The sequence below is a fragment of the Chrysemys picta genome, chromosome 5 (assembly GCF_011386835.1).
Source record: "Chrysemys picta bellii isolate R12L10 chromosome 5, ASM1138683v2, whole genome shotgun sequence".
NCBI lineage: Eukaryota > Metazoa > Chordata > Testudines > Emydidae > Chrysemys > Chrysemys picta.
In genome coordinates, this window is record NC_088795.1 from 12,480,620 (window position 1) to 12,491,468 (window position 10,849).

Here is a 10,849-nt window from a genome sequence, read left to right on the forward strand (position 1 = left end):
AAATAAAGGCCAGGTAAATTTTAGTAAACATTTATTTATTTAAAAAACTGAATAAACCGACTAGGAGCATACAATGGAAATTCCAGAATCAAAAAGTCCATTTAATCCCCAAAACATGCTTGCAACAATCTTTCATTATATTTATGCTCTGGTGCAGTTTTTAAAAGGGACACATTATCCGACTATGGTGAATTCTTCTTAGAAGGTGAATAGATTTCTTTCATATTTTGTAAGCATGGCTGTTATAGTCTAGTGCTTTAAAATGCAAGACACAATACAAAATGTGTGTAATATAAGGGCTGTTCCTTAAAGAGTTTACAATTGGAAATCAGATGCTATAAATAGGACAAGAATTTAAGGGAAGGAAGAAGAAGAGATTCAGAAATTGCATTATGTAAATTCAAATTCTGTTTGTTTGTTTTTTAAATTGTACCATCTGAAGTCCTGGTCATGCTGTCTGGAGTGACTCGCTACTCTGAGTGCCTGCTGTGACATTATGGACATGAACTGTGACCGTATAGATCATTGTTGCAACCAGGGTCCTATGATTGCACCGGTTCTTGTACAGAGGAGGCCAAGTGAGGTGTCTATGGAAAGGTTGTAGTTTGCTGGTTATAATTATGCTGTCTGTGTGTGTATATCATTTTTGTATTTGAAGTTATGAATATTGGCTATGTACTTGTTTGATTCTAAGTAGCCTCAGTGAAGTATTTGGTCAGCTTCTTGAGAAAGGACGATTCTGGGTAAGTGCCCAATCAAGAAACATTTAACTGACAATGGACTTTGGGAGATGCCAATCCACATCTGAGCTTTCCTGGTAATGTTCAAACTAACATGTAAACAATGGCATCGGCCTGCAAAAAGCCAAATCATCCATAGTACCATGTGACTTACCCAGGTGGCTACAGACTCCATCTTGTTGCTGTGATCTTGCACAGGAGAACAAAGGTGTTTATTGGAACATCTCTGAGGGTGAGATTTACCTACATTTAGTTTCCTACTGTATTAGGCTTAGACTTGCGTGTTTTGCTTTATTTTACTTGGTAACTTACTTGTTCTGTCTGTTATTACTTGGAACCACTTAAATCCTACTTTTTATACTTAATAAAATCACTTTTGCTTATTAATTAACCCAGAGCAAGTAATTAATACCTTGGAGAGCAAACAGCTGTGCAACTCTCTCTATCAGTGTTATAGAGGGAGGACAATTTATGAGTTTACCCTGTATAAGCTTTATACAGAGTAAAATGGATTTATTTGGGGTTTGGATCCCATTGGGAAGTGGGTATCCGGGTGCTAGAGACAGGAACACTTTCTAAGCCGTTTTCAGGTAAGTCTGCAGCTTTTGGGGGATGTGGTTCAGACCTGGGTCTGTGTTTGCAGCAGGCTAGCGTGTCTGGCTCAACAAGACAAGGTTCTGAAGTCCCAAGGTGACAGGGAAAACTGAGTCAAAGGTCGTCTCAGCACATCCGGTGGCAGTCCCAAGGGGGTTTCTGTGACCCAACCCATCACACCTGCTTCAGGGCAGACTGTCAAAAGCAGGACAGACACCCCAAACTGGTGGTATGTTCTATAATTAGATTCCCCCAACCGAGTAACAAATGGGAACTTCTGAAGTACCACAACAGTCTTATAATGGAGTCACAGACAGTCCCTTTATTGAAGTGTCTGTCTTGCTACCCAGGCAAGCCGTGCTATGTGATAAATGGTCACTTACACCAAAAATCACAAAATATTTCAGATAACACCCAGTCCCAAGAGACCCGTCACTCATCCAGGTCGATTTGCATCCTAGTCTCACACCAAAGACAATGCAGGTAGCTAATTCTGTAGTAAGCTAACTAAAGGCTGATGAGAGTTATTGAGAGGTTAAAGCAGGTACAAATATATGTACAGATGAGTCACAGTCTATAATTTCAAATGGTAGCAGAGATGTAGTGATCTGCCATTTTCTCAGAAGTCTTTTAGGGCTACCCAGAATAATTCTGGGGATCTCCCTCTTCTCGGTCAGCTATTCTGCCCTATTAGAATACAAACAATCCAGAGATGAGGAACTTTTCCTTGTGTCCATACTTATAGCTTCTTCTCACAGAAAAACAAATAGACAGTTTGGCTATCCACATGGGCTCTTTCGTTGATGGCAGAGAGAGAGGAGTGCATTTAGTCTTTGATCTCTGATCACACACAATGACCACTTGCTTTGAAATGCGCGAGAATTAGCACTTCCCTATTAAAGGTTTCAGAGTAGCAGCCGTGTTAGTCTGTATCCGCAAAAAGAAGAACAGGAGTTATTAAAGTTCTTCATTTGCATTACACAAGGTTGTTTCTCATGTGATGGGTTTTTTAGTTAGAAAGGGGATCTATACAATGTACATGTTTGCTATTCCATTATAACAGGATACGCATAAGTGAAAATAATACAAGTAGCATCCCATTAGTTTTCATGAAGTTTAAAACCAAATACGTTCCTGTACATTTAACAATGCATTTATACCATTCTTATACATTTAACTTATTGACCTGTGTAGTAGGGCAGTTACCCCGCTCCTAGAAAAAAGGCCAGGCTGAATCGGGAAGCAGCCACAGCTGGGTCCAGGCTCCAATCAGGCCACACCTGCCCTGTTAGAAGGGCTCAGGGAGGAGCTGGATCAGTCTCTCTCTTGCTCTGGAGAGAGAGAAGGACCTGGCTGCCCAGGAGAAAAGGGCACCTGGAGTGGAGCAGGGCTGGGGAGCGGCCAGAGGAGCTGGGGAGCTTCAGCCTGGCAACTCCCCAGGCTGAGGCCTTGTAAAGGCCTATGCAGGTGTTGGCGTTGGGAGGTGCAGCCCAGAGACTGGACCAGCTGCTTCTGCCTATCTCCTTGCCAATGATGAGTGGCCATGACAGACGGCGTCTGCCCCAGTGAGCGGGGGCTAGATGATGACTGGCAGTAGCCACTGAGGCAAGGTGGGGATAGAGGGTTGGGGGTTCCCCTGGGAGGGGAGACCCAGATTGTGGGGTACTGCTGGGGGCAGAACCCTGAGGAAAAGGGGCACCGGGGTTTGGGAGGGACACGGGGGGCAGTGACAGGCGAGACACCGGACAGGAGGAGGCGCTCTGTATGCTGGAAAGCTAATTCCCAAGACAACCAGCAGGAGGCGCCGCGCTGGTGAGTCTCACTTCGCTACAGCCTGGCTTCCAGCTGCGTTTGTCAGTTCTCAGCTGACTCGGCCCTCACCGGAGCTGGCACTTGGCTTACCAGCATCACAGTCCTAATGACTATGTCCTCGCATAAAAGGATCTGATTAGTCATTTGGGGCCAAATCCTAAAGTCCTTACTCTTCCACATGTCAGTTTTGACTAGTAAGGATTGCAACAGTTGGCCTTGATAATATTACTTTAGATTCCACTTCATTTCAGTGTAGAGTTTCCTGCCAGGCAGAAACATGAACAAGGACAGGGGAAATTGTGCACATGAAATCCAAAGACAGAATTTGGTCCATAATAAATGAACCATTAATCAGCAGCACAGCATTTTTTATAGAACGAGTGACATTGTGCCATACCTAAATGACATAACACGTCTAAGGCTGCAGGGAGCAATATACACCAGCTCCCTTAAAATTTGATCATTGGAGATTAGACAAAAGCAACATACACTTGTTTGAACAAGTTCAGTACATGAGCTTTTCTTTTGGGGAGGGTGAATTTGAAGCTGATGGAAAGAACAACTGCTGGGTTCACTTTGGACTGTGTCCAACTCCCACTGGAGTCTGGATCAAGCATCTCCTCTCTTACAGTTTTCCTATAGTACAGGGGTTCTCAAACTTTTCTTTTGGCTGAGCCCCTCTTTGAAAATATTTCAAGCTGTGACGACCTCCCCAAAACAGTGATAGCAAATGACTGTACCTACCCATAAGTGCATACTCATGCTATTGCCAGCCTTACGGCTGCACTGCTGCTGGTGGTGGTGCTGCCTTCAGAGCAGGGTGGCTGGAGATGCGGCAGCTGCTGGCTGGGTGCCCAGCTCTGAAGGCAGTGCCACCGTATGGTACTGCCACCCTTACTTCTGCGCTGCTGCTGCTGACGGCGCTGCCTTCAGAAGTGGGCAGCCAGAGACCAATTGCTGTTGTTACCCCCCCCCACTGCCCCCGCAGCTCCTCTTTCCCCCAGTGACATTATGATCTCACAACCCCCCTACAATAGGCTTGCGACCCCCTTTTGGGGCAGAACCCCCAGTTTGAGAAACACTGTTATAGTAGCCAGGAAAGATTTTTCCTATCACAGTCAGGAGTGTGTGCAGAACATAACTGATCAGATGTTTTGGGGATTAGCTATGCAAATTGTCTTCCCTTGGCTGCTATATACAAAATAAAAATCTAAACAAATTTAGAACAATTGGAGGCAGGGCCGGCTCTGGCTTTTTTGCCGCCCCAAGCAAAAAAGCCGCTGGCCGCCGCGCCCCCCCCCCCCATGTGTGTGGGGGGAGGGCGGCGAGCCCCGGCGGGGGCTCCGCTCTCCCCCCGGTGGCCGGGGGGGAGGGCGGCCGGAGCCCTGGGAGGAGGGCGGCGAGCCCCGGCCGGGGCTCGGCTCTCCCCCCGGCGGCCAGAACTCCGGGGGCAGGGCGCCGGGGGGGGGGAGGGCAGCTAGAGCACCGGGGGGAGGGCGGCGAGCCCGGCCGTGGCCCCGCTCTCCCCGGGGGCCAGAGTGCCGCGCCGCCCTCCTCCAGGTGCTGCCCCAAGCACAAGCTTGGTGGGCTGGTGCCTGGAGCCGGCCCTGATTGGAGGGCAGCCCGAGTGAGGCCTGTGTAGGGAAGTGCAGCACGTTTGCATGCGGAGGTTTCAAGGGGCTGGAGACTGACTACCCTGCTGTACTTCAACCTCATCCTCCAGCTCCCGGAGGAGCAGCAGCCCTCCACGCTCTGCTTTACCACCTCCCCTCACAAGCACAGGGTGACAAGCCAGAGGCTTGTATAAAAGGAGAGTTAAATAAGGCCGCTCAGACTTATATTTGTATGGATCAGCTCATGTTCTCTGAGACAAGACACAAAGCTCAGAATCATCCGTGTAGGATCCCAGGCAGTAAGGGCCATGCGGTACCCGCTCTTAGCAGAGCCTGCAAGAGTGAGATGGAGGAGCCAGGAAGTCCAATAAGATTCCCCTTGTCACATGGCATAGAACCATAGAATATCAGGGTTGGAAGGGACCTCAGGAGGTCATCTAGTCCAACCCCCTGCTCAAAGCAGGACCAATCCCCAATTAACTCATCCCAGCCAGGGCTTTATCAAGCCTGACCTTAAAAACCTCTAAGGAAGGAGATTCCACCACCTCCCTAGGTAACACATTCCAGTGCTTCACCACCCTCCTAGTGAAAAAGTTTTTCCTAATATCCAACCTAAACCTCCCCAACTGCAACTTGAGACCATTACTCCTTGTTCTGTCATTAGGTACCACTGAGAACAGTCTAGATCCATCCTCTTTGGAACCCCCTTTCAGGTAGTTGAAAGCAGCTATCAAATCCCCCCTCATTCTTCTCTTCTGCAGACTAAACAATCCCAGTTCTCTCCGCCTCTCCTAATAAGTCGTGTGCTCCAGACCCCTGATAATTTTTGTTGCCCTCCGCTGGACTCTTTCCAATTTTTCCACATCCTTCTTGTAGTGTGGGGCCCCAAACTGGACACAGTACTCCAGATGAGGCCTCACCAATGTCGAATAGAGGGGAATGATCACATCCCTTGATCTGCTGGCAATGCCCCTACTTGTACAGCCCAGAATGCCGTTAGCCTTCTTGGCAACAAGGGCACACTGTTGACTCATATCCAGCTTCTCGTCCACTATAACCCCTACGTCCTTTTCTGCAGAACTGCTGCCTAGCCATTCAGTCCCTAGTCTGTAACAGTGCATGGGATTCTTCCGTCCTAAGTGCAGGACTCTGCACTTGTCCTTGTTGACATGACCAATAGCTGCTCCCCTCAGGAGAAAGGAGCTGGGTGAGTGGGGCACTGATGAAGCAAGGAAAGCAAACTCTTACCCTACCACAGGCCTGCACAACTTGTAAAGCGGCCATATTACTCCAAAGAAAACAGCTGAGGGCTGAAACCCCCCAAGTGCCACCCACCGCCCCCCCCAGCGCCACCCAGCTGCCCCCAGCGCCACCCAGCCCCCCCAAAACAACCCTCCCAGCACCACCCACCTGCCCCATGGAAACAACCCCCCCAGCGCCGCTGAAACACACACCCCCCAGGGCCACCTGCCCCGCGGAAACAAACCCTCCTTCCCCTGTGCCGCCCCACCGAAACAGCAGTATTGAACCTCGGTCATTTGTTATAGCGGGTCCTTAATGTAGTATAGTTAAGGTAAAGGAAAAATTTGTAATCAGTTGCCCTGTTGAATGAATGAGGTGTGAATGAGGAAGGTGTGGAAGGCAGGCACCTCCAGACAGCTGCAACCCGTGGAGAGGCATGGACGATGTAGTGAATCTGTGCCTATGGGGCTAACACTTCCTTCTGGGAATATCCTCCATGAGACGCAGGTAGGATGGAGCCAGGTAAAGGGACACGGCGCTTTTACAAACGTTTACAGTTAAGCACCCCTAACCCCAGCTAGAGCATGCACGTATATATAAAGCGAGTGTCTTCTCTGCTCCTTTTCCTTGGCGCTGTCTTGTTTCCTAGAACAGCAAAGAATCATTATGTGCCTGATCTTGCAGGGCGCTTTAAGCACATGCGTAGTCTCAAGGCAAGTTAAGCAAACGTGCAAGTCCTTGCAGCTTTCAGAGCCACAAACCACTTTCCGAGGCTGAATTTCCCGTCACAATGAGGTGTGCAGATGAGTTTAAATATTGCAACTCTGGACCCAAGAGTCTGTTGAATGCAGACAAACATTACATAAAATAGGAAAGGGGATGAAGCTTGGAGGCAGGTGTGTATCCTACCAATTCCCACCCACACCAGCCTTTCCCCGGGGTCCCACTGGGACAGATACATGGACATGAACACTTAACTGAGTTGAAGACTCAAACCGCTTTTAATCAGAAAATATTTATTTTATGTGCAACTCCCGCCATTCTTACAATTACTGCGTTTTAGTACAGTACAATTTTAAATACCACTTCTACACAGAACATGACAGTATGTCATACAATGCAGACATAAAATGTCCAAGGGTGTTCAGAACGTTACTGTTCTTAAACCTTCAGCATAAATACCAAATATTTAAATTGCATAGAAATAATTTAACACATCAAAACAGAGCCCTAAAAAGTTTGCAGAAACGACAGCTAGGGACTGGAAGCCACATTTTTATAAAGATTGCTTTTCTATGAAAGGAGAACAGCTGCTAGTCTGTTTCACCTAGCCAAGCAAATGATTCTGTGTCCCAGGGACATGTGCCTTGGCAACACATTTCACAACCCAGCAGGCATCCTGCACATGCCCCATGTGAAAGGCACAGCTCCACAGTACTCCCACCTTGAGCTGCTCAGAGGATCCCAGGGGAGGGGCTATTTGGAATGTGTATTAGATTAATCACAAGCCAACTCTTGAACCACTACTGCAGCATTATCCCTTCAGGTGATCAGGAAGATCTAAGGTGCTTAACAAAAAAACTACCTAGCCATTGAAGAGCTATACAGAGATGAATTAATAAATATATAAATAAGCCCAGGTTGTAATAACTCAGTGGAACGCGTGGAAGTTGAATGGAGCGCAGGCTGGTCTATCAGACCTTCAAAAGAAGAGAGTTCATCATGGCTAGTTATCCAGCCTCGGGCTCCTATTGTCTCTCACACTGGTTCCTTGTTCATTTCCTCTTCTCCCCTCACAGCTTGGTAGATTGACTACAACAGTCAGACAACAGAACACACGTTACAAGTGACATTCCCTGTGCACTAGCCTCCAGCTGCCCTCCGTGGGCGCTGTGTGTGTCACAAGGAATAGGGACAGCGCTGATACATCTCATCAATGGCATTTAGTGGCAGGGACCCCACCAGGCACGGGTAGCAGCCCGGGTTCATGGCGAAGAGTACAGACACTTATTTAAACTCGTTTTCCTACATGACACCTGGGCTTAGTTTCTCCCCCTATAATGGAGCTGGACGGATTGGCCCAGCTTGGCCCCGCGGTTTGTAATGAGAAGTATCCACCGGTTAAGACTCAGTGGCCCCTCTCGCCCTTTGTCTCTGCAACACGGACACCGGCTTCAGACCGAGTCTGCTGCCCACGCTCCCATGACACGGGACAACGGGCGTTAGAGCTGCACCCACGGGCCGCTGGCACAACACAAACAGACACACCCCCGGGCACGTACCTGTTCAGGATCTTGTTAATGACAATTTTGACCCAGCGCGCGGTGGGATCCAGACAGACTTTCTTGCCGTGTGTCGTGGTGGCTCTGCGGGGAGGCGGAGGGGAGAGCGGGGTGAGCGGGGGGTTGGCGGGGCGGGGAGGGGGCGCAGGCTGGGGGGGGGGCAGCAGGGCCCCGACACTTACATGACTTCTGGCACCCCGCAGTGGGGCCCCTCGGGGATCAGCTCCACGTAGGCGATGCGCTTGGGGTGGATCACCGCCGTCTCGGTCTGCAGGCACTGGCACCGCAGCTCGCCGGCCATGGGGGCACCTGCCCGGGGAGGGGGAGAAAGACTCAGCTCCTGCCGGCGGCCAGATACTCTGCAGGGGGGCGGCCGGGGGACACCGCTCGCCCCACACCCTGGGTCTGACCCATGCCCCCGGCCCGGGCCTTCCCCGCATCCGGCCGGCTCTCGGACACCTGGGTCCCTTCCATCCTTCCCGGGACTCCCCGCATCCGCCCGGCTCTCGGACACCTGGGTCCCTTCCATCCCCCGGCACTCCCCGCATCTGGCAGGCTCTCGGACACCTGGGTCCGATCCGTCCTTCCAAGCCCCAGTGGGAAGCGAGACTCCCCCAGCCCGGGTCCCGGGGCCACCCCGGCGCAGCGAGCCCCTTACCCCGGCACAGCGCGGCGCAGGCCAGCAGCAGCAGCAGCAGCAGCAGCAGGGGGCTGCCGGGGGCGAAGCTCCGGGGGCGGCTCATGGTCCGGGCTGGCGGCGGAGGCTGGTGCTGGGGATCTGGGCTCGGCTCAGCTCTGAGCCTCCGCAGCGCCCCGCAGCCGCTTTTATCCCCGCGGGGACCCGGCCGGGACATTCCCGGGGCAGAGGGGGCGGAGCGGTCGGAGAAATCCGCTTCAGCCGGGCCCCGCCTGCCCCGGCCCCGCGCCAAGGGCTGGGCTCGGGGATCGGCCCGGGGGCCGGGATCCCCGCCCGCGAATCCCGCAGAAGAGCGGAGCCCGGGGGGCCCCACACGGGCTGACACGCCCCCCAGCCCCCGCCCATTCCCTGCCGTGCCGTGGGGTGGGCCAGGGGCTTCTGCCCGCGAGAACTGGTGCTCGCTCGGGGGACGGGACAAGTTAAAGGTTTGGTTCCCCCCATCCCAACAGCCTGAGTCCTGCCCCCAGGCACACCTGCCGCCTTACCCTGGGGGCCCCTCCCGGGGGTTAGCTGCAAGTGGAGAGCTGGCGGCCAACCGCTGGAAGCTGCGGGGAGGGGCCGCTGCTTTAGCTCCATGGGGAGAGGCAGCGGCTGCCCCTGCAGCTCCCAGCTGTTTGCAGCTGCCTCTTCCCAGAGCACAGCGCCCAGCTTGCCGGCTCCAGCAGCTGCCCTGCAGGGCGGGAGCCCGATGGCACCATGTGACCGAGCAGGGCCAGCAAACCCTGGCACAAGTCTAGGGGGGCATGTGCCCCCCATGTGCCGCCTCACCCCTGGCTTCTGCCCTGCAGGGAGGGGGGTTTGGGACTTCAAGGCAAGGCGCATCCCAAGACCCCGCTCGCTGCAGGACTGAAGCCCCAAGCCCTGAGGCGCCTCCTGTGGGGCTGAAGGTCTGAGCCCCGGCAGGTGCGACCTGGCTCTTGAACTTCTGAAGATTGTCACATGCAGCTGGAAGGGTCGGACAGTTTGGCCCCTGTCCTAGCCAGGGAATCGCCCTGTGGGAGAGGGAGGGGACGGGAACTGGGCGCACCACCAACCTGGGGGGTCTGAAATATGCACAGTCCTGTGATTTCTAAGCTTGGGGTGGGGGAATGAAGACATAGTTCAGCCCAGAATCCTGCTGGAGTTTGTGTCCTTCAAACTCCTTCAGTTCCAAACCCTGAGCAAAGTGTCACTTCTCTGGTGGGGGTGAGGAGAGCTCTGGGGTCAGTCTGGAGAAGGATTTCCTTATACACACGTCATTTTACTGCCGGATTCATGTGTAATGACAACAACAGAGGCTGCCTTGCAGTGCGGAGAGGCAGACCCTGTACCCCTGTGTAACGAAGGCCGGGTCAGACCCGCATAGTGCACAGAGGGTTTGGCCTGTGTGCATCGGCTAAAGGTGATGACACCATGTATCAAATTCTGCCCTTGGTTACAGTGAAGCCAGGCCGGGGGAACAGGTGTAGCGGGGGGCAGATTTGTCCCTCGTGTTTAATGTGCTGTCTCCATCCAACTCCCTCCTCAGGCTAGTTCCTGGGATCTTAACGCCTCTTGCTGCTCACTCAGTGGCATAGCTCTTTATTAGGCCTCTAATGCTCCCTCTTTAAACTAGTTCACTTATTGTAACACTCCACAGCAGAGCCGTAACTATTTTTGCGCCTAAGGCAAGAATATAAAATTGCGGCCTCCTCCAGGGCCGGCAATTTGGCGGCGGGTCCCTCAGTCCCTCTCGGAGGGAAGGGCCTGCTGCCGAATTGACGCCGAAGAATGAATGAAGGGGGAGTGGTAGAGCCTGTGATTTGGGGGGGGGGGGTCTAACTCATGATTTTTGACTGCTTGGGCTGGTAATGTTGCTTCCAAGATGGCCTTTGCTTCCAGTCCAGTTCC

At 52.3% G+C, this 10,849-nt stretch overlaps 1 protein-coding gene across 2 annotated transcripts; it reads right to left on the reverse strand.

Moving 5' to 3' along the window:
- Positions 1-7,000: 7,000 nt before the first annotated feature.
- Positions 7,001-9,137, reverse strand: LOC135983530 (growth-regulated alpha protein-like). Of its 2 annotated transcripts, XM_065595930.1 has the most exons (4): positions 8,942-9,137; positions 8,466-8,592; positions 8,284-8,367; positions 7,001-7,813 (listed from the first exon to the last, which is right to left on the reverse strand). In XM_065595930.1, the coding sequence occupies exons 1-4, from the start codon at positions 9,135-9,137 to the stop codon at positions 7,795-7,797; spliced, it is 426 nt and encodes a 141-aa protein (XP_065452002.1). In that variant the 3' UTR covers positions 7,001-7,794. The 2 variants fall into 2 exon arrangements, with proteins under 2 accessions (XP_065452002.1, XP_065452003.1); XM_065595931.1 differs by lacking the exon at positions 8,284-8,367.
- Positions 9,138-10,849: the final 1,712 nt, after the last annotated feature.

What these genes read in the sequence shown, in the direction of transcription:
- LOC135983530 (XM_065595930.1), bottom strand. Translation starts at nt 9,137, where the DNA reads ATGTCCCGGCCGGGTCCCCGCGGGGATAAAAGCGGCTGCGGGGCGCTG. An exon ending in CTGCGCCGCGCTGTGCCGGG is followed by an intron (nt 8,593 to 8,941) that starts GTAAGGGGCTCG and finishes CTCCCCGGGCAG; the next exon opens with GTGCCCCCATGGCCGGCGAG. An exon ending in TGCGGGGTGCCAGAAGTCAT is followed by an intron (nt 8,368 to 8,465) that starts GTAAGTGTCGGG and finishes GCCTCCCCGCAG; the next exon opens with AGCCACCACGACACACGGCA.